Source organism: Rhinolophus sinicus, chromosome 12, assembly GCF_057876585.1.
Source record: "Rhinolophus sinicus isolate RSI-liver-muscle chromosome 12, RSI-T2T, whole genome shotgun sequence".
Taxonomy (NCBI): Eukaryota; Metazoa; Chordata; class Mammalia; order Chiroptera; family Rhinolophidae; genus Rhinolophus; species Rhinolophus sinicus.
The window spans coordinates 54477502-54500761 of record NC_142512.1 but is presented as its reverse complement, the minus strand read 5'-3'; the positions used below and the strand labels follow the sequence as shown (position 1 = coordinate 54500761).

Below are 23260 nucleotides of genomic sequence, written 5' to 3'. Positions count from 1 at the left end.
CGAGTCAGCACTGTCAGCAATGTCTGACAGCGCCCGTGTCTGCGTGTACACCTGTGTGCATGTGCCGGTCCGGCAGAAATACAAATCACAGCTAACCTCTCCCGAGCACCAACCAGGGGTAAGGCACTGAGCCCTCTTCTTGCGGGATCTCATTTAGTCTTCACAACACCTATGAGGCAGGAACCACTCATTCATTACCTTTCTCATTTGAAATGCAAGATCCGCGGGGCTTACAGAAGTGAAGTCACTGTGGATGTGCCTCCCACGTGTGTACTTGTCACCACGGGGCAGCCCCCACCCATGTCAAGTCTACAATGAAGAGGCCTGGAGCGCTGCTTCCATTCTGCGCCTTCTCCAGCAAACCACAGGGCTGCCTGAGTTACTGTGAGAATTACGTTTCCACCAACACCCATTGAGACGGTAATTAGCAAATTCTGGACTTGGAGAATAAAAAAAGAGATCTTACACATTAATAAGCAAAGAGGGAATACCTCAAGAACATGTCACTTTTTGTTATAAATAGTTGGCAAAGAGAAATTGAAAGCTTTAAAAATATTCAGTATCTTTTTGGTTGTTCTTATTCAAATTGAATCAATTTATCAGTTTACTCCTTGTTTGGTGGAAATCAAATCAAAGCAAAGTTACACAGCACTGTTTAGAAAGCTAACAGAACCTTCTTTAGGCGTTCAGATAAGCAAGAGCCGATGAGATGCAGATGTACAATCAGTGATAAATGAATGTCACAGTGAATAGTAAGAAGCAGGTTCAAAGGCAGCGCTTGAGTCTTTGTTTTTAGCCGTCAATTAAAGAAAAAGTCATCTTCATCATAAAAAGTTTGGTGCTACCATCAAATGTACCCCACACAAAATAAAATACACTTACCTTTGGTTTTTTGATCAGCAGCCTGAAAAAAAAACCAGAAACTCTTTAGGAATAATAATGTGTAGAATGTACACATCTATGAAAGTTTATAAACAGATTTTAATATTGGAAATTTTACAACAAGTTTTGCCCAGTTAGTTTATTAAAATGTATTACTGGGAAAATGTATAATTGTCTATATGCTATTGATTATATGCCAATACTGATCCAAAAGCAAACAAAACTACCTGGAAGCTCATTTGAGCTCTATATTCTAATATAGCTTAAAAGGTATACAGTTTAAATACAAGATACATTAACCTAGGCAAGAACAAAGACAAATGGCATAATTTGGTATGTTAAATGTCACGAAATTCCAGCATGACCATACGATTTAGGACTTGTAATTTGTAATATTTACTAATAGGACCTGTAAAAGGACATTTGCCAAAGCTGCAAGAATTATTTCTAGCTTTTCTAATAAAATAATTTGAATGGCCCTTTTCTCGTTTCTTAAACATGGTTGTTCTAGACAGTTCATTTTAAGTAGAATAATATGGACATTCTTTACTACCAACAACTGAAATCAAACTTCTTTAAAACACAGCTCTAATATTTCTAGGTCTTTAAGAAAGACATTTCGTGGCTGTCACCCTATTCCACTAGTACAGTATGTATTTTTCGTTAATTATCGATTTAGTACACTAATGTTTAAAGGTAATAAATGAGACTCGGCAATGTAATGGCCACGACAATGCAAATGAGACGCACGATGAGTATAAGGACAGCGAAGTAGTAACTCGAGCCAAACCTTTTTCTGAGCACCTTCCTTCTTTTTCTTTTCTTCCTGCTTTTTCTTTTTCTTTTCTTCCATCAAACGTTCCTCTTTTTGTGTTTCTTGTTCTTTCTCCCTATTAAATATAAAGAAAAGTGGTATTGGTACAATGTCCGTTTTAAATAAAAAATGAAAACGCATTCTCTTCAGAAAGTTTTGCGTCAGTGTTTCCCGTACGGTAGAAAGGACACCGGGAAGACGCGTCAGAAACGGACTTCACGCCCCACCGCGTACATGTCTCTAGAACTACCCGTCCTCTTTAGTGGTTCAGCTGGTCATTCATTCAGCCCTCATTTCTGAGCACCAACCTTTCATTAGGTGATAAGGGTACAAAATGGAGTAAGAGACAGTTCCCATAGTGCAGCCCTCAGACACTGCTCCTTAAGGTGTTGCTCAGGCACCACCATCGCCAGAATCATAGGGGCTACCTATTAAAAACATACATTCCTGGTTCCACTCACTGCCCAAGCAAATCAGAGTCTTTGGAGGTGATTCTTACGCACGCTATAATGACATGTTTGTCTGACAAAACAACTGGGTTTCAACGGATTCCTACACAGCACGGTGAGCTTCTATAAGGACACACTGAGACACACAGCAGCTCAGCTTGGAAGGGTCAGGCAGCCCGCGAGCCAGGGCCTGAAGCTGCAGAAGCGTCTGGCTGGCAGGGGGTGGTGTGTCAGTTATTCACTTACTGCCTGTCTGCTCCAAATTCACCCTTCAACACATGCTCTGCAATAAGAGACAGTCCTTGAAGCATTTCTCCTGTCCTGGGAGCACAATGAGCTTTCCCAGCAGACGGAAGTGGAGGGACACTGCAGGAGAAGGGGTGCCTGCTGCTTCTGGCAGCGGCGAGGTGGGAGCTGGCACGGGCATGTGGCTGAGGACCCGGGCATGAGCCCAGCCAAGGGCTCAGTCACCTTGCAGCTCTGGTGTGGTCTAGTGTCACCCTCCTGTGACACCGTGCTGCAGGCCTCCGGCTGCCTGTCCCACCCAGACACTTATTTTCACGGTCCTCCCAAAGACATGGCCCTCCTAGCGGGGACCCCATGTGCTCCACGCCTGCTGTGCTAATACTCACATCTCCTCTGCACACCTGAATGCCGGCCATGCAGGTGCAGCTTGCCACCAGCAGGCTGCCACCAGGGCCCCCACTTCCTGTGTGCCCATGCAACTGGCTGGCTGCTGCCTGAGGCTGGCCTGGGCTGGGCCTGTGCTCCAGGGAGTGCCACCTGCTGCCCAGCAACTGCAGACCAGCTCAGGCCTGGGCAAACCAGGGGGCTGCTCTGCCATCCAGTGGGCTGCAACCACCCCTTCTTCAAGGAGTGCGGACCCCCGCCCTGGGGTGGCGGCGTTCGCTCTTCCCTTCCGTCCTCCCTCAGCCCCAGGTACCATGTAGTTTTCTACAGTCGCTCTTTACCAAAGTTTAATCACTCTTTACAATACACTTTCCCTGTTTACATCCCATGTGGTTTCCACCTCCCAACTGGTCCCAGACTGATACAGGTGGGAAGGAGGATTTAACAGACTAAGCAGAAGGCGTAACATGCATGAAAGCCTTCGCAAAACATCACCATCCATTCATTAATGTTGTTTTTAAATTTTTTTAATTTTGGAGTTTGTTTTTAACTTGTAAATGTGTTTTATATACAACTCCACGCATAAGGAATTTCCACCTAGAGTCAGTTTGTACGTACTTAAAGACTATCCTAATAAAAGTAATTGGAATCAACACGGGGGCTGCTTAGAGAATACATTCTTCCTGTAAAACAGTGGTTCTCAGTCTTGGCTACTCATCAGGATTACCTGCGAAGCTTTAAAAACTTCCAGTGCTAAGGCTGCACCCTTTTCAGGAAATCTCTGAGTGAAACTCAGGCAGAGGCAGTTTTTAAAGCTTCCAGATGGCTCCAATGTTCAGCCAAGGTTGAGAAAAAAACTACTTTTAAAGGAGGTCCGTACATTTATCGTTGGAAAACGGTTATTACTCACTATCTTACATGATGCTTTCCAGGAATATTTTCAAGTTAAAAGGTGCAGAGACACTAAGAAATCTGCATTTACAACCTTCTCCTAAGTACAGGCAGGCCCTGTGATGGGTTATGCTCTAACCATCGAGCTGCTGTCACACATTTGGGCAAAGGGAGCAAATACAAACCAGGGAGGTGTTGCCCACACTTCCTGCTATACTTTCCTAACCTACATACAGCACAATGAAAGTCTTCAATTATCGTCAGATGTTAAATTCAATAAAGTAGGCAAGTATAGCTACAGTATTAAATGGTATTCAATAGCAGATGGAATAAAAATTATTTTTGCTTCATTCTATTCCTCTGAAAATTAAATTAATTAAAGTCAGCTATTCCCCCAGCAGTACAGTTAAGGTTTTATTGTAACAGTGAAATAAAATGTTGTAAATAAAGAGCTCATGTAGCCAAGAGGTATCTTACACCTTCCTACCTGAGTTCAAGTTTATATGACAAAGCACAATCAAATGTATGCTCTTTAATCAAGTTTCATCTAATCACCGCCAACTAGCAGCAGCAGTAATTTCTTCCGCGTCTAACTCCCAGTACAATTCTGTCACTTTTCATTAATAATTTAAAAAAATCAACACTGAGTTACATTTTGACTCTCTAACATAACACACGCTCACGAAGGCAACACACAACATAAAAGGTCTGTAACACAAGCCAGGCTGCCCCTTCCTCAGTGCCCACAGGCCCTGGACTTAGAGGTAACACATTAACGGCTTCTCAGATCTCTCTCAGAATATTCTCTCACTCTCTGAAACTATATACTTCTCTATTTTTTAAAAAACAAATGGTAGCAAACTATTATCCACGCTCTTCTGCATTACTCTTCCTCACTTAGTTACATAAGTTCCTCCACATACTGTATTTGGATTATTTCTAGACATCGATGTGACACATTAGCAATTTAATTCCCGTAATAATGGATAGCGTTTGGTTCTTACCGTACCCCCATCTTCCACCCCATCAGCGCTTTCAGTGAAATCTGTAAATGGCATTTGCTTTATAAACAGGGCTGGGTAGTGCCCTGTGATTACAGCGTACTTTTTGTGTAGCTGTTTTCTAGAGTTCCTCATGTGTTTTTTTTCCTCTTGCGCACCTTTCCTTACAAAAATTGTTTGTGTTTTGACACCCCACCCTCTTCCCGTTTAACACATGAGCCCTCTCCCCCACTGCATTTCCAAATCTTTCCAGAGCCTTCCGTCCAGCTCACTCTGGCCTGGGAGCACCCTCTGCCAGAGTTTTCTAGTATCTTCTACTTAGTGTATTTTTAAACATTTCTAATTGTAGTCAAATACACATACAATTTACCATCTGAACTATTTTTACGTGTGCAACCAATACTGGCACATTCACACTGTTGTACAATCTCCAGAACTCCTCATCTTGCAAAACGGAAACTCTCCCCGCGAAACAACTCCCCGTTGCTCCCTCTCCCCAGCACCCCAACCAACACTCTACTTTCTGCTTTTATTCATTTGACTTTTTCCCTAATGACTAGTGATCTTAAGCTCGTCTCATATGCTTGCTGGACATTTGTGTATCTTTTTGGAGCCTACATGACTCTTTTTATCATAGTTTAATTATTCTTTATATATGAACCTTGTTTGTATCACTGTACCACTCCGGCAAGCCAGACTGGTCCAGTGCAAAGGAGGAGCCTACAGACTGAGCAGAAGGAGCAGCACACGCAAACTCCTCAGCAAAACATCATCGCCCATCCATTCATGTTGAATTTGAATTTATTAACTCAGTCATCCTGTGACTTCCTTTGTCTTACTTGAATTATGCCCTCAATTTGCTGGGAAACCTCCTCAAGTATCTTTTCAAGAAAGGGTAATTTTTGGAGACCATACGTGTCTAAAAACAGTTTTAGGCTACTTGCCGCTTCACTGCTGGTTTGGCCGAATATAGAATCCCAGGCTGAAAGTCGCCTCGAAAGCCACCACGCCCCTGGATTCTGGTGCCTAGTACCCACTCAAGGGAAGGCTGCTGTCATCGCGCCTTCCAGTCCTTTTTAAAGGTGATTTTTTTGTTTGTTTCTGATGCCTCTCTTCATCCTTAGAATTCTGAAATTTCATGATGACGTGCTGGAGTGTCTTTCTCCCCCATTACTTGTGCTTAGCACTTGGCTGATGCTTTCAATATAGAGACACTTCTTTCCATGCTCTATTTTCCTGACGTCTCCTGTTTGCTAAATAACAACATACTGAACCTCTTGGACTGATGATGTATAACTTATCTTTTATACCTTCTGCTCGGTCTTTTTATTACTACTGTTCTCAACTTTCTGGGTGCTTGGCTCAACTGGGTCTTCCAATCCTCCTTCCGTGGAGTTTCTTACTCCGTGATATTTAAACATTTTAATGACTTTCTTATTCTCTGGTTGCTCTTTTCCCACGACATTCTGGTCTTGCTTTCTGGATGCAAAATCATCTCTCTTCTAGTTGAGGATATTAATTAGGGGTTTTCTGAAGTTCTTCTAAATCTCCTGCGTTATCTTTGTTTCCCTTCTGGACACTTCTTCCCTTAGACTCTCTTTGATGTGACAGCCTTTATCAATTGTCTGGTAAGCTCTGCTGTCCATTCAGGCTTAAAAGGGAGACACCAACAAACCAATCAGCTTTGTGTGCACAGGCTGGACTAGTTTCATGCTGGGCTGTGCTTTAGGGAGATCAGGTAGGGAGCTGGCTAGTAGAGTGGCCGCAGATGCCAAAACAGGCAGCTCTTTTTTGCCCTGATTACCAGGGTGCTTTATCTATAGTATTAATTACAAGACCTTAACCACCCAGAACTGCTCCACTGCTGAAATTTTAGACATCACTATTTTGCATTCTGACCATAACTTCCTAGCCTTACTCCTATTTCCCCTGTACCTGATTTTTTATCTTCACTGAAACCTCCTATTTCTGGACTTCCGTTTTTTACTAAGTTATTTTCATCAGCTCCTTTCCTGGAAAGCCTAAACTTTATGACCATCTCATATGCCCACTAATTCAATCACTCAGGAATTAGACACCTAACATACGTTATTTACTGTGACTAAAGAAGAGATTCCTCTAACAAATATTTTCTGAACAATGGCATTGTAAGTGCTCTGGGATTTCCGCAGTGAACAGGCAGAGTTCATATGCTTTCAAGGACATCCATGGAAATAATGCCTCAAACCACTGACGAGGACGACAGCCGCAGCACATACAAAGCGCAACAGGAGCGTGAAACATGAACACCTCCATCTACCTGGGTGGTGCCAGGGCTTGCGTTACCTTTCTGTTACAGTCAGGGGCGTTGTGCCGTATGTCCCGGTTTTAGTGAACACTGTGTCCTTCCCCTGTCCTCTGGGCTCTAAGTACCCTGGTGGAAGGACTGCCTTCTGCCTCTGCAGCCCTGAGAAAAGCATGGGCGGTGTGCATGTGTGGGCCAGCCCAACGCAGCACAGCAAGGTCTTGGGAAATTGAACCAATGCCGGAACCACCGCCCACAGAACTCAAGCCAGACTGTGGTCTGAACCTCACCGGGCTGACTGCCCGATAAAAACAAAACAACAAAACCAACACGCTCTAGAGGAGTTTAACAGGACTCAAAGTCTACACAACATATTCAAAACTGTCAGGATAAAATCCAAAATCACTCCTCATACAAAGAAGCGGGACACTGTGGCCAACTGTCAGGACGGAAGAGACACTGACTCCCAGATGACCCAGGAGATGGAAGGTCAGACAGACTTTACAGCAGTTACCACTACTCTCCAGGAGGCAAATCAAGGCAAGTGCACGCACGGCAGAGAAATAAACCCAGAACCAAATGGAAGTTTAGAACTAAAAAATACCTGAATTTAAAACGTCACTGGGTGGGCTCAATAGAAGAACGGATATGACAGGGAAGAGTCTGTGAACTTAACGGGGCAACAGAAATTATCCAATCTGAAGAACAGAGACAAAAAGATTAGAATAAAAATGAACAGATCCTCAGGGACCTATGGGATAATATCAAAAGGTCCACCACTCACGTCATGGGAGTTCCAGAAGCAGAGGAGAAAGAGACTGGTGAAGAAAAAATATCTGCAGGAAATAATGATGGAAAACTCCCCAAATGTGGTGATACAAATTTACAGATTCAAAAACTTCAGTGAACTCCTAGCAGGATAAACTCAAAGAAAACCACACTCAGACATATCACGTGCTGAGTACGAGCAGCCAGATTCGGAAGGATGTGTGCTCCGCGGTTCCATTTCTAGGACACTCTGGAAAACAGACTAGTCACTGCCTGGGCCCGGGGTGGAGGCAGGTACAGACTGCAAAGGGGCCGTGAGAGGAAGTTGTTTAGAGGGTGATGAACTGTCCTGGATCTTGAATGGTGATGGTGGTTTATGCATATTACATCTATATTATACATATTTGTTGAAACATACATAACTGTACACCAGAGAATGAACTATACTGTGTATGTAAACTTTTAAAAAGTGAATAAAAAGAACAACACAAATAAAAACCAAAAGCACAAAAACAATTTCTAAATGGTCATGGAGTAAATGCTGAATACCTCCCTCTGCACACACGCCCCCGCCACTATTCCTGGCCTGATAAGACGAGAGGCCTCACGTAAATGGGGGGTACCCCCGTGGGGGGCGTGCACAGGCCTTGTTTGCCATAGGACCGTGTACCACAGGCACAGAGGGAAGGCTGGAGAAAGGCAAGAAGAGGCTCAGGGCAGCAGTGGGAACTGACTAACCCTTGGGAACATGACTGCAGGACTGTACTCTGGAAGGGTGAAGAACTGCAGGGTCTGAGGGGAGCCACTGCAGAATCAGTCGGCCTCGGGGTATTTCAGAGGAACGCTGACATTATTTTCATTTTAGAGCTAATATGGACTTCAGCCCCAGGATTTGGTTCTCGAGACTTATTACTGTGGCTAACGCACCGAACCAGAACCAAACCCGACAGCACCCTCAGTAGGAGCTGCTGTAGTCGGCCCGACCAGACAGCCTCAGAAACAGGGCTTTCTGCTTCTCACCTCATCAGCGTTTCATGGCACTTGTTCTGTAACCACTGGCAGAGGCACACGCCGTCCCCTGTCTCACCATGTTTTCTATATTCTGTTAGCGCAGAACAAATGATGTTCCTCGTTTGGTTGGCTTTTCCCTGTACAACACGTTGATTACCTCCATCTGCTTTCCCCCTGCTTCCGCCCCCTCCACTCCGGTTCAAGCCGTTGTTTCTCAGCCTAGTTGTGTAGAACACAGCTCCCTGGCCCATGCTGGTGTGATGAGCCTTGCGCTCCCCCCCGCTGAGGCAGTCGCTTGCTGGTGGCGGGTCCGGCCACTCACAGCAGCTCACGGCAGCTCTCGCCGGCCGCCGCCACTCACGCTAGCCACCAGCTGCTCATGGCAGCCCAGCTCCAGGGAGGGCGATTGTTCACAATCTTAGCTGTAGAGGGCACAGCTCACTGGCCCATGTGGGAATCGAACCCGCAACCTCAGTATTAGGAGCACGGCGCTCAACCACCTGAGCCACCGGGCCGGCCCCTCATCTATTATTTTTGCCACTCAGCTTCCTGTCCTCTTCCCACTGGTAACAGCATGCCGACTTCCCCTCAAGTGCCAGTCCCTGTCTGTCACTGGACAGTGGCTGCAGGAATGAGTAATGTGTCTGGCCAATCAAAGAGCACAGCATTCCTGGGCGACAGGCACGACTGACGATTGCATGGAAACCGACCAGGATCAGAGCGGTGGAAGGTGCGGGAGTCATCTCTCAGCCACAGAGGGCCAGAAAATGAAGCTAATGCCCAGAGAAGCTAAGAAATGAAGAATTAAGTCTCCATGACAAATGTCCTTCAAGCCCAGGAACAAGTCGTTTCTGTGACCTGCCACCTCAGTGCCATGCTCTTGCCTGGTCCTACTAAACCAGTCACACTGCTCACTGGAACCTGAATCCAACCGGCTGGAAGTCATCTCACTGACTGCAGCCTACAAACCATCCACTGCACTTGCTACCCGGGTTCTGCAGGCTGCTGAGCCGGGCCCTTCAGCTTCTCCTCTGCTGATGGCAGTTCCTCTCACCACTCCCAAAATTCCCAGAGTTCTCCCGCCCCCAAATTACACAGGCACTTTCCGTTGCTTGTAACCAAAGAATCCTGACAAATGCAGTTTCTCAACAATCTGCTTATTTAATTTAGGCTTACTCAATAAATGCTGACTGGATTTAGCACTATTTATGACTTATCTCAAAACGAATCAGATTCACTAGATAGTTTAAACAACTATCAAAACTGCTTCAGTATTACTATAATAACATGTCAATTACAAGTATAGGAGTTGTAAGTACCATTTTGTGAAAACCTTTTCTTTATTTCATTTCTGAGTTTAAAGTAGCCTCAAATTAAGTCAGAAAATGACATACGATTTTTAATGTCGCTCCGTTTTCACAGTCAATTTATATAATACACTTGAATATGTGTGCTTTAAATATGCTCACAATAACAGAAGCAAGTCCCCAACCAGTCTCTCGGAGACAGGAATCCACGCTGGCACGTCCCGTTGTGCAGGCGGCACAGTGCTTATCAGTAAGGAGCAGCATGTCACATTAGCTGCAAACTTTTATAACATAGGTATTGTGTAAACCACGATACACACGTTTTCCCCAAAAATATCTCCTTCCAACTACTGAGGAACGCGGAGGTGGGGAACTGTGTTGGCTGGTTACCGATTCACTGCCTCTGGGCTCCACACTCCGCTTTCTGCCCCCTCTGAAACCGAGCTGGAACCTTGAAACGTTTTTCCTTCGCCTGCTGGCGCGACGTTACGCTTTTTCAGCAGAGGGCGCTGCAGAGACACAGCGGGAGCTGAGCGCTTCGCACCCGGCAGGCGGCCGCAGCCCGCAGCCCTCACCCTGCAACCCCGCAACTTCCCGCGACCCGCTGCTCGGCGGCTCCTCTGCCATCTTGTGAGTCACAGCTGTGCCCTCTCCAGTGAGGTCTGGACCTCGGCCTGGAGGGCAGTGCTGACTCCTTCTACCTGCTATTCTCACATTCTTTCGAGCTTTCTTTACTTCTCACTGGCCAATCCCTCATCACTTGTTACAGTTAGCAATTCTTTGTATTAAAACCGTCCCTGTTCACATGACTGTATGGTTTCTCCCCTGATAGACACAAGAATCCTTAAATTAAAGCCTAATTCAACCCTGTCAACAAACTGGAGACTTTTTAATAGTGTCACATCACTAAATAAATAAAATTCACAGACGTTACCTAAATGACATCAAAATATAAAACTACACATTAATTAATACATAGACCCGAAACATCAAAACTGATAGGTGGAGAAAAGGACTCTATTTGCCTGAATTTGAGTAATTATCACTTGCCCAGTATTTGTTTTTTATTCCATAGTATTTCTATACTCTAAAACTCGGGGTACATTTGAGGAAATTTAGAAAAGGCTGTCCTTTGTGATTATGAACAAGAAAGGACAAAGTCCCAGCAGCATATAAAGTGATGAAGGCCAGTCCTGAAGTGATGAAGCAGACGCCCGGGGCAGTGAGCAATGAGCGATCTGGCCGGCAGACGATCTCCACGGCAGCTTCCTATTAAAAAAATCCTGCAGTTCTGTGAACTGAAAGGACTGTTAACTGTAGATTCAGCTTCAGGAGCCATTAAACTACCTTGTGCTCAAAGCTGGATTCTAATTTGGGAGCGCAGGCAAGTGCACACGACCTGGGCAGAAATAGCTTTGTGACAATCTGCACAAAGGAAGAGTCAAATACAAAGAGATGACACCACCATTCACCAAGTCCCCGGCGTGAAACATCTGTCAAGTCCAGGGTTTGTATGTGAGGATGGTAGGAAAGAAGGTCTCAAGGGTATGTGCTGGGGTCAGAAGCTGATAAAAGTCTCAAATGCCTGCCTAAATAGTTTCCATAATGAAACCTAAGGTAGAAAAAACTTACCAGACAGCTTCTCTCATGCCTAGAGAATGTACAAAGCCATGCTTTATTAAACCATCTCTTGTAATCTCCTCGCAGCCAAAAGCATGATGGGAAAACTCAGGGGACTCTCAAAAACTCAGCAATTCTGGGGAACCAAGGCAACAAATGTCCAAGTATTAAAGTTTCTGATGGTTTTGCTTAATCCAAAGATAAAACCTAGAAAATCAATCCTCCATAGATACCCAGTCAAACTGAAAAAATACCAGGGCAGCAGACAGTTTGAGGCTGTGGCCTTAGGAAAAACTAATAGCAGTAGCTGTCATTTACTAAGCACTGGACTAGAAAGGCCTTTCATACAGATGACGTCACTCCCTCTTCCACCCAATCTTGTCGCAATGGATATCACCTGCAGTTTAAAGGAGCAGTCGCTGCAGCTCAGAGGGCCCAGCGAGTAGCCCGATGTGACCCAGTGAGTGGCAGAGCCGTCAGGGAAGCTGAGGTCTGCCTACCTCTCCAGCACACCTGCATTCATCCCGTTACACTGCATCCCTACAGAGCACGTGTTCTTCACTGTGGCCAGAGTGAGTGCCACCTGCTCCAGACTGAAGACGGGAAGGCTGACCTTCCTATGGTTTGGGGCTGTGAAGAGCCCAGTCAAGACGGGCTCTTAGATGCTACGTTAGTTACAGTACAGGTGAAGCTGCTATAACAAGGAGACCCCAAAATACAATGTTCTCCAGATGTTTCTCCCCCACAGTTCAGAGGCTGGCCAGGCATCTTGGTTCCATGAGGTCATCTAAGGACCCACGCTCTCTTCATTCACTAGAAGAGGGAAAAGAGGAACCGCAGAGCCAATCATTTCCTTTTGGCTCGTGCCCTAGAAGTTCACGTATTATTTCTGCTCACATCCATTCACCAGAATGTATTCACATGCCCAGAACTAGATACAAGGAAGGCTGGGAGAAATGTCTCTAGATGTGTCCATCTAAAACCTGTTCCAAAAGGAAGAAGGGCAGAACGCATTCAGGGACAACTAGCAGTCTGTGTAAGGTCTGCCCACCTTACATGGAGGTAAAGTCTCAGTAATGCTTCCACACAATCAGCATCACCAGGTTCCCAGCAAATCTTCCGGAACGAATCTGGTACAAAATACCACGTTTTATGTAATGTGTCTTCAAATGTATACACCATCATTCTATGCACCATTAAGAAAGAAAAAGGCTCCCAATTAACACCAGGGCACACCACTGTCATACATACCAATTTCAGAGATGTTACAAGTGGGAACAAAGTAGAGACAGAAGATTAGAACAAATGAGATACAGCCTGCATGAAATAACAAATCAAGTGGAGCTACCCTATGGAATTACTGGATACAAATCAATTAAATTTTAGAAGACAAATTATTATAGTTGATAATGTAAATGATATACTGAGGCCACACCTACACTTCATGACTTAAGAAAAGCCAACTCAATTCTATGGGAGAGAGACAGCTACTTTCCTACGTGAGGGGGTGGGTTCTGGCCCAGTCAAGAGAGCATGAAGGTTCCCTGTAGGCGTGAGCTAAGTTCTGAAGGGTGACTAGCTGAAGTGGCAGGGACACAATATGGACAAAAGCTCTACACTGGGAAGGAAAGTGGCACGTTTGAGAAACAGCAGGGGGCCTAAAGCATGGGAAGGAAGACAGAATGGCAGAGCAAGTCTGGAGGGCAGACTACGGTTAAACCTTCGGTCTTTACCCTCAGAGCAATGAGAAGCCACTGCAAAATTTAAGCGAGAGAACAATCATATTTTGTTTTTCCAAGATCATTCTGGCTGCGATACGAAGCATGAACTCTAAGGAGAAAAGAGGGGACACGTGGAAAGCAGGTGTAGGCTCCTGCTGTCAGTCTAAGAGGGTTCAGACTTGGCAGTGTAGATCTGGGGAGCAGTGGAGGATTTGGGCACAGAAAGCAGGGTTTAACAAATATTTCGGAGATAAAAAGGATAGAACTTGGGGAGATGAGCGTACGGGAGAAGGAGGCCTCGAGAGCCCCGAGGTCTCTCCCCAGTGTGACTAAGTGCATGACGGCGTCATTCACCAACATCAACGTCCCTGGAAAGGATGTGTTGAGTGTGAGACACTTGAGCAACTGGGAAGGGGGCTGGCAGCTAGATTATCACTCTGGAGTCAGAGGAAACATGCAGGCTGGAGAAAATCTTAGGAGACGTCAATATAGAGATGTAAATCACAGCCAAGTCATAGGGGAGATCAAGGAGGGAAGGGGTTAGAGTGAATAGAGAAGAGGGCCTGGGCCAGGGGCTTAAGGAACATCGACATTTGAAGGTCAGGCTCAGAGGGATGACACTGGCGTTCAAACATCCACCCGTTACTCGTGCATCCATTATTCATTAATACCCGGCCACAATGTGCCAGGCTGTTGGAGGTGTAAGGACATCCAGAGAACGAATCCTAGTTGCAGACACTTCCACTCAGTGGTCGTTCCCTTTCGTGTGCTACGTGCTTCCACACGCTGAGACCGTACTGCGCGGCAGACAGTGTCCTGGTCCCGCCTTCAGGAGCTTACACTTTAGAAAACTGTAGTAAACACACAGCTATTTGATGACCTGGAAGGTGGCTCCTTACATTTAAATCTATACACCCGTGCATCTCTCCAGCCAAAGTCCAAAAAGTTTCCTTGAAAACTAATGTTATTTCCCCCAATTACTGTTCTTCCTTTGTAGGCACATGTACATAGAAGAGATTTAAGCATTCGGCACCCAATGAATGACATCCAACACTGAAAAGCAACTGTGTAGTTTCAAATCCCACTGAAGAAGTCGTTAAGAGTCTGAAACACAGACAGGAGCACCGAGTGGAAAAGATGCTGATTATAACCGAACCCTTTTGGAGTCTAAATATGCTCAGACAAAAGAGAAAAGCAAAGGGGGAGCTGTGAGTTTTTAACCAGAAATCATTACAGTATGGGAGCGACCTCCTGTGAGAACAGATTAACAGATGGCCAGATGCAGAGAAGAAATTCTGATGGTGGGGAGAAGATGCAAGGAAGAAGGAAGAACGGTAAACATTGCTAATTAGCACGACGTTGCTCGTGTGCAGTTGACCACCATCTTAATTCACACTCTCAATAATGCTTAGTTCAGTTCAGGGAATTTTTTAAGCTTAAAAAGTATGTATGGTTGAAATAATTCTTTATATAATTGTGTATTTTTTTATTTTTAACAAGGCATTCTCACACTAAACAAGCTTCACAAATATAATTTTTAATGACAGCACAATATTTTCATTGTGCAGACAGATCACAATTTTCTTCACAATTCCCATTTATTTAGGTTTTTCCATTTTATACTATATACATCACTAATACCCTTTTATGTAGTTTGTTCCGTATTTGTGATTATTGTCTTGAGAGATTTCCAGAAGCAGATTTTCTAAAACAAAAGGGTATAATTGTTTCAATACACATAACAAAACTGTTATCCAAAATCATTTTAATAATCTGTATTTTTATTAGTTGAGTACAAGAGTGCTTATTTCAAAACACTCATAAGCTGAGTATTGCAATTTTTAATATTGGTTAATCAGATTGAAAAAGCATCTCATTGGCTTTAATTTATAACTCTGATTATTAATGAACATATTCCCCCTATTTGCTAAGCCACACAAATTTTGTTTCCTGTGAATTGATTGTTTATATCCTCTGGCTTGTCTGTTGGGTTCTTTATCAATTTATGAGTTTATATATGTTAAATGCATGAACCTTTTATCATATTGCTGTAAACATTTTCCCATTTTTAATTTGCCCATTAATTACTTTTGGCATTCAGAAGTTTTAAATTCCCATAAAATCTCACAAAAAACTTTCATGAGATTTTAGTGTAAAAACAGTTCCCAAACTTCCTATTTCTATTTCCTAGATTTCTCAATTTTTTTATACAGATGATGCTTTATTTAAAATTTATTTAGGTGCATAGGATTTCCCTTGCTTTCTTTCTAAATCAAGTAGTTAAATGAGAGCTTGTGTGTCACTTAGCATCCCAGGACTAAATGATCCTTCCTTTCTCTGCTCATTTGTGACACTGACTCTTCATATATCAAAGTCACATATAACAGATGGGCCTGAAGACCATTCTACTCCGTTAATAATTGTGTGCTTCTGCCAGGACCACATTATTCTAATTATTTCAGTTTTATAAAATTTTGGTTATCTGTTACTACTAGTTTCCCTCATTACTTTTTTAAAAAATTTATTTAACTATGCTTTTATCCTTCCAGATGAAATTTACAACCATTTTGCCATGTTCCAAAAAAAAAAAGTATATTTAAAAAAAAAAATTAGAATTGCTTTAAATCTACAAATTAATTGAACTGAAAGCTCTGTAGGATTTCATTTTCCTATTTGAGAATAACCTCTCCATTTCTTTCTCTCCTCTTTCAGTGAAATTGGCATTTTCTTCATATTTATTTCCTATATATGTTAAGCTCATTTCTGGGCATTTCATATTTTATTGTTATTATGTATAGGATCAGGATCAAATAGTCCATGTAATGCCCAAATGGTGACTGGTTTATCTATATTGCATCAAATAACTTTTTAGCTGACCATCTTGGGTTTTCTGGGTATGTAATCTATTAGCAAAAACCACCTTTTCACCTTTTGATATCTTATTTCTATTTCATATTGTGGGAGGCAGAATTCTGAGGTTCCCCCTCCACCCAAGATTCCTGGCCCCTGGTGCACACACACATCCCAGTTCCAGTAGCACAAGGCGGGGCACAGATGGATTTGAATTTACATAAACTGCGAGAGGAGAGACAGTTAGTAAATGGCACAGCCCATCCCTTTGGCTACTCAGCTTCCACACACACCCTCTATACACATTTGCACTAAACTGCAGGAAGTGTGACGACTGTTTCCACCTGACTGCATGCAGCTCTCCTCCTATAAATGAAGATGCTCTCACCTCCTCCCCAAACACAGTCCTAACACCACTGTGTCCATCACTGGCTATATTAATTAATTACTCCTTCGATTCAGTACAGTCCCACTAAATATTTTGTTCTCTAAGGACTAAATTGTCAAGCTAACTCCTAACAACTTGTACATAAGGGAAAGAAGAGGAGAAAGTTGAACATACAGATGTAACAAGCAAAGCAAAAAACGATGCTAAATGGCTGCCATTCTCATTTCTGTACCTGGTCATGAGGTCACGAATGGGCCCACGGCTTTCCTTTCCCACATTTCTGTTGTCCTCACTCAGAACCTCAGCTGGTCAGGGTTCTTAACATGACAGGAGGACTCAAACCTTCACTCCCGAAGGCTCTGACTCCTCAACAGCTCAGCCTGTGGGGGCAGGGGTACGGCAGATTGGCCTTCCTCTTTAATATTGAGCATAGGAAGTACTTACTAAGAGACACTTCAGAAAATCCCCGTTATAGACATAATCTGCCTTGCCCCATTGTGTAGCCTCACCCCCATTCCTCCTCAGTAATCAGGATTAAGCACTCCAGTCAGTAAAGTGACCCCTTTGGCTCAGTGACATAAAGCGCCCCATATGGGTGGCGCCTCGTGTTCCAATTCAATGGAATGATTCTGTGCCCCTGCTAGAAGCATTTCCCAACTGGAACGTAAGAACACCTCCCCCAGCAGAGCTCAAAGTTGCTGGATGGGAAGCAGAAATTCTGAGTGAGTTATTACGTGAAATAATAGTGAGAGACTGCGTTTAGGGTTTTACCATGAAGTGTGCTATGGAAAGTTGGTCTGAGAATTTACACCAAATTAAACAAATACCCTGCTCTTCCTAATTTGTGTCTAACAGAAGAAACAGTGATAAGGAATTTATCTCTCACTTCTTTTGATTCTGTTAATTTTTGCTTTCCATAGTTTGAAGCTATGTTATTTTGTGCACACCAATTTCCTGGTGGATTGACTCATTGTTCATTATGAAATTTCCTTCATTTCTAGGGATGTGTCTTGCTTTGAAGTCTATTTAGTCTGACTATCACTTAAATTGTCCCACCTATTCTATGTTCCCTTTTTCTCCTTTTGGACCAGTATTTTTTATTATTTCATTTCATATTCGTCTTAGCTTAGTAGCTATAAATTCTCCTATGCTTTTAGTGGTTAGTGGCTTTTCGCAACTCAAGTTCCAAGAGAAAATAGTCTTCCAAAAACTGATCTATTTTTCAACTTTTCCAAGATGATACACACTTAATGACATTCTAGGTGCAAAGAATTCATTATATACAGAAGATGTTTTAGCATAGGAGTTGGCCGACTTTTTCTATCAAGGGCCAGATAGTAAATATTTTCAGCTCTGTGGGCCATAGGGTCTCCACTGCAACTACTCGACTCCGACATTGCACCATGAAAGCAGCCACAGACAACAGGTAAGCCAATGGGCATGGCTGTGTTCCAATAAAACACAACTTACCAAAACAGGCAGCAGACTGCACCTGGCCATGGGCTGAAGTGTGTTGATCCCTGCCTTTGGGCACTAGGATGAGATCTCTCACTAAACATGGTTGGAAAGGCTGCCTGGGATATTACATCATATAGCCCAGACTCATTAATCTTTTTAAATATAAATGACAAGGAACTTAGGGTATTAGCTATATTTACCCTGCGCTTGTATTGCTATCATTTATTATTTTTAGTTTTATACAGTTAATATTACTTTAGATTCAGTCACCATTTACCCTTCCCACTGATCTTCATTCCTTTTGCATCTCCATGCTTCCGTCTGGAAGAATTTTCCATCTACCTGAAGAACACTCCTTATAGTGTCTTCAACGTGGATCTGCTGGTGATGAATTCTCACAAGTTTTTGTCTGTCTGAAAATGTCTATATTCTAACTTCATTTGTGCTTTATATAACTTTCTAGGTTGGCAGTTATTTTCTCGCAGCACTTGTAAGATACCCTTCCATTGTCCTCTGATTCCCATTTCTTCTGCAAAGGAAATTGTCAGTTACTCCTCTGAAGGTAATGTGTCTTTTTCCTCCTTTGGCTAATTTTAAGACTTTCTTTGATTTTTAGCAATTTGTCCTTTTTTTTTTTTTTTTTTTAATTTTGCTTAGATCCACAGTGATTCTTAAATCTGTGACTTGACAACTTTCATCAGTTTTGGAAGATTCTCAGCCATTATTTAAATATTGCTTCTGATCTGTTCTTTCTCCTCTCCTGAGACTCCCACTATAAGTATTTTAGACTTTTGATAGTGTCCCATTTGTCTCTTCTGTTTTTCTTCTTCATCCTTTTGTCTCTGTGCTTCAGTGTGGGTATTTTCTTCTGCTCTACCTTCCAGTTCACTAATGCTCGTTTCAGCTATGGTTAATCTGCTATGAAACCATCTGTTACTGTAGTTTTCAATACCAGAATTTCCATTTAATATTTCTCCACAGTTCCCAGTTTTCTGCCGAAATTCTCTATTTGTCATCTAATTTTTTTGAGCATATTAATCAATGTAATCTTAAAGCCAAAGTTTGATAACCCGAATATCTGGATCTTCTGCAGATGTCTTTTTATAGTTTTAAAGATTTTTTTCTTTTTTTTAAAGATTTTATTGGGGAAGGGGAACAGGACTTTATTGGGGAACGGTGTGTACTTCCGGGACTTTTCCAAGTCAAGATGTTGTCATTTCAATCTTAGTTGTGGAGGGTGCTGTTCAGCTCCAGGCAGTTGCTGTTGCTAGTTGTAGGGGGCACATCCCATCATCCCTTGAAGGAGTCGAGGAGTTGAACCAGCAACCTTGTGGTTGAGCCCGCGATCCAACCAACTGAGCCATCTGGCCACCTGGGAGCAGAGCAGCAGCTCATTGACTTCATTCTAGTTGCGGAGGGCGCAGCTCGCTGGCCCATGTGGGAATCGAACCAGCAACCCTGTTGCCCAGAGCTCACGCTCTAACCAACTGAGCCACCCATCCTCCCAGTTTTAAAGATTTTTATTAATATGTGGAAATAATATTTAAAAAGTTTACTTCTTGAATCATATATTAATATCAGCAAGTAGAATACCCATTTGCTTCTTTGGTAGTATAAAAAAGGGAAAGAAATTAAATTCTTAGCATGGAAAGGGTAGTGTTGCTGGTTTTGGTCTACAGATAATTTCTTCTGAATATCATTCAGGTTCTAGTCTAAACGTGTTGTCCAGCAGTGAGCTAACAACTTCGATTCCAAATATGACTAATCAAATAGGGACAGTCTGTTTCCAATACATACATAGAAACTAAAAGATGAAAATATTTTCACTCACTAAACAGTACTGTAAACCTTTATCATTTGAGAAATGTACTCTTTTTCTAAGCACTGTGAAAACCTACCCAAGAATTTAAAATCACTAGAAATATGGTATCTTGCAAGTTACCTTTTTCTAATCTGTTTTTGGAATGTAAATCTTTTTCCCTATCAATATTGTATTAGTCTTGGGTAAACAGCATAGTGGATATTTGTATAACTTATGAAGTGATCTCCCTCCTGAGAAGTCTAGTAACCATTTGACACCATACATCGTTATTACAATATTACTGACAATATTCTCTATGCTGTACTTTACATCCCCATGACTACTGTGTAACAACCAATCTGTACGTCTTAATCCCTTCCCCTTTTTCACCCAGCTCTCCAACCCCCCTCCCCTCTGGCAACCATCAGTTTGTTCTCTGCTTCTATGAGTCTGTTTCTGTTTTGTTTGTTCGTTTATTCTGTTCTTTAGTTTCCAGATATAAGTGAGATCATATGTTGTCTTTCTTTCTGACTTATTTCACTTAGCATGATGTCCTCTAGGTCCATCCATGTCGTCGCAGCCTGTCTTTCCTCTTGACTTTCAGTCATATATGCCTAGTGTTTGAGCGCATGTTAGTCACCGCATGTGAAAAATGGTGAGGCTAATCTGAGGCTCCGGAGGGAGGTATCTCCCTCTAGTGCTTCTGACTGGCACTTATGAGTAGAGGTGAATCACTTCAATCGATTTCAGCCAATTCAAGATTTTAAGTTTTTGTGAGGGCTGGACCTCAGGATCATTCTGACATTCACCACTACTCCTAGGGGAAACTTTTTGGGGGGCGAGGGGATCCAACCAAAAGCCTGGGGTGTTTACCAGGGTCCTCCTCTGCTCCCAGCCCGTGAGTCTGCTGAACTGTGCTTAGCTTCTCAAGCCGTTTTCTGTTCCGCTTTCCAGTCATAGCATTTGAGTTGGAAAATGCCTCCGAAGGGTCATGTTTATTCTGCCTCTTCAGACCACCCCTCAAATTCCCCAATGTCCCCGTGGCTCCCAACGCCTTCAAACAGTTGCTTTTGATGTTCTACCAAGCTTTTCTAGTTTTTGGTAGCACAGCTGGTCTACTACATGTAGTCTGCTTCAGCCAGAAGCTGAAGTCTCAAAGAATGTCAAATTATTCAATGACTTTCCAGGTAGCAATTAAGAGAATCTTATGACTTTTCTTTCTGGACCCACTACTGTAGTGGGATTTTAGGATTCTTTGCATCCCCTAAATAGACATTACTTGGTCTTACTATCCTACTGATTCAATATGCTGCTGCATATGTCTCACATTCTTTTTAGAAAGAGGTTTTTAAAGAAATAATATGAATACTGTGAATTATACTTTCTGGTGAATTACTTAAGATTCTCAGATTGTATTTATGTGACAGAAATGTGAAGTTAGCTTTGTTGCTCTCCTTTTGATGTTTTTAGCATCATAATTATGCTAGCTTCATAAAGTAAGCTGGACAGCTTTCCCTCTTTTTAAAGTTCTGAGACAACTTACACAGTATTCAAAAGTATGAAAGAATTCTTATTAACATTATCTAAAAAGGAAAAACTTTGGAGATAAATTCTCTCATGCATAAAATTCCTCCCGTTCTACTTCGGTTTTCTGGATTCACAAAGGATTCTGTGGCTACTTGAAAAGACCCCGTCCTAGCACGAATCTCAGACTCAATAAATGTTGTTTCCTTTGGACCTAAAAGTTGTCTTTTTGATTCGTACCAGGTCATAAATATCTACTATTTTTGAGTCGGGGAGTTGCTTTTCATTACGAGCTTTAAAACTGCTGCAGACTGTGTGTGTGAGGAGGGTAACAGCGGGACTGAAAGGGCCGCTTTCCTGTCCCCAGGCACGCTAATGCCGTCCGACTTCGCAGGGAGAGCTGCTATCAGTGAAGTCCGTCATCTACCCCACGTGAAGATTTAGTTACTCTACCAGCCACACAACACCTACTGAGCCTGCTATGCCTAAGTCAATAAGTGAAGTTTCATAAAAGATGAAGAGAATTAAATATGACTCCTGCCTTTAAGGAGTTTATAATCTAATAGAAGAAACAATACATAATCATTATAAAAGATGCGCTGTAAGATAGATACAACTGGACACACTTGTAATAACTCATACAATTTATATGCAAGCAGCAACATGTTAAGTATTCTATTTTTTCTCTCTTTAACATTCCTCTAAAATGAAGGGGAAAACCAAGCTTTACATATAAAGTGACTACGTGACTGTGTATTTGTTAGGTATCTGATCTTACTGAATAAAGCTTTACTACATTATGATAATTAAATGCCACAGGAGACAGATTTCTAAGCATTTCTGGAACCCTGACTGGGACTTCACTGTGTGAAATACAGTAAATTAAACTGAGAATGTGATCATCACAAGAACAAATCCTAATAGTCTACAAAGAATACAAGTTCCAGCTCTGCCCCATGTACTTGGGGTAACTGTATGTGCCAGCACTTGCGGGTATTTCCAGGGTAAGACAACCCCTCCTCCCACCCTTACAAATCCTACCAACACGACCACCATGGGCATGTCTATGAAAGGGTTAAAACAATGCCACTCTCTAGATGCGAATCACAGCTCTGAAATTACAGTAACATACACACCAATAGATAACGGCAGCGCAAATGCGTGCCAGTGAGGAATAGACTTTGCAGAGCTGAATACAGGGAAGATGACGTACACCTACATTGTCAAATGTATGCACTATCTCATATAATCCCTACGCTAACCTTGTAGGCGGCATCCTTATCCACTTCTTCCCAAAGAGCAAACAAATAAAGTCATTCAGCTAATAAGCGGCATTCCTAAAAATCTAGCCAAGAATTGACAACTTCTTCCAAGACCACTTATACCAGTGGTTCTCAAACACTGGTTATCACTTAGGAGATGGTTTCCTAACACTACATTCACTCAATTTATAGGACTCTCCTTTAAGACCTTTCTTCTTTGCATGGGAACGTCTTTTATTTTATAAAGTACTGGTAAGAGTGGATGGTGGTAGTTTGCATTCCAACGTCTTATGTGGCAAGACAAAGGTGGCAATGATACGTAGGCTTCCACTTTTGTTGATGAAACTTTGCTTGTGTATTTAGTCCAAACGGCTCTTAATCACAATATTTTCAAAACAGATTTCACTGCCAAAAGAAAGGTTTGATTAAATAACATTTAAAAGATACTTACCTTACTACAAGAATGACAAATATTTTTAAAACTGTGTGTGTAGTTACCCTTACAGGCAAAATTATACGGGTGGCACCCCCATTCCACCATCTTTCCAGTGGTTACTTAGGTTTGGGTTTGCTGTTTGCTTCTCTTCGCACTGTCCGAC

At 42.6% G+C, this 23260-nt stretch overlaps 1 protein-coding gene across 5 annotated transcripts in view; it reads right to left on the bottom strand.

Moving 5' to 3' along the window:
* TNRC6C (trinucleotide repeat containing adaptor 6C) overlaps nucleotides 1-23260 on the bottom strand; it is a 119643-nt gene that overhangs the window by 82521 nt on the left and 13862 nt on the right. For 4 of the 5 annotated variants that reach the window (XM_074319472.2, XM_088802424.1, XM_074319476.2 and 1 more), the window contains exons 2-3: nucleotides 1673-1772; nucleotides 883-904 (exon numbers count right to left, since the gene is read on the bottom strand). In XM_074319472.2, coding sequence (XP_074175573.1) covers nucleotides 883-904; nucleotides 1673-1735 — 85 coding nt within the window. In that variant the 5' untranslated portion in view covers nucleotides 1736-1772. The remainder of the gene's footprint in view (nucleotides 1-882; nucleotides 905-1672; nucleotides 1773-23260) is intronic. The other variant, XM_088802425.1, reaches the window with a different exon arrangement.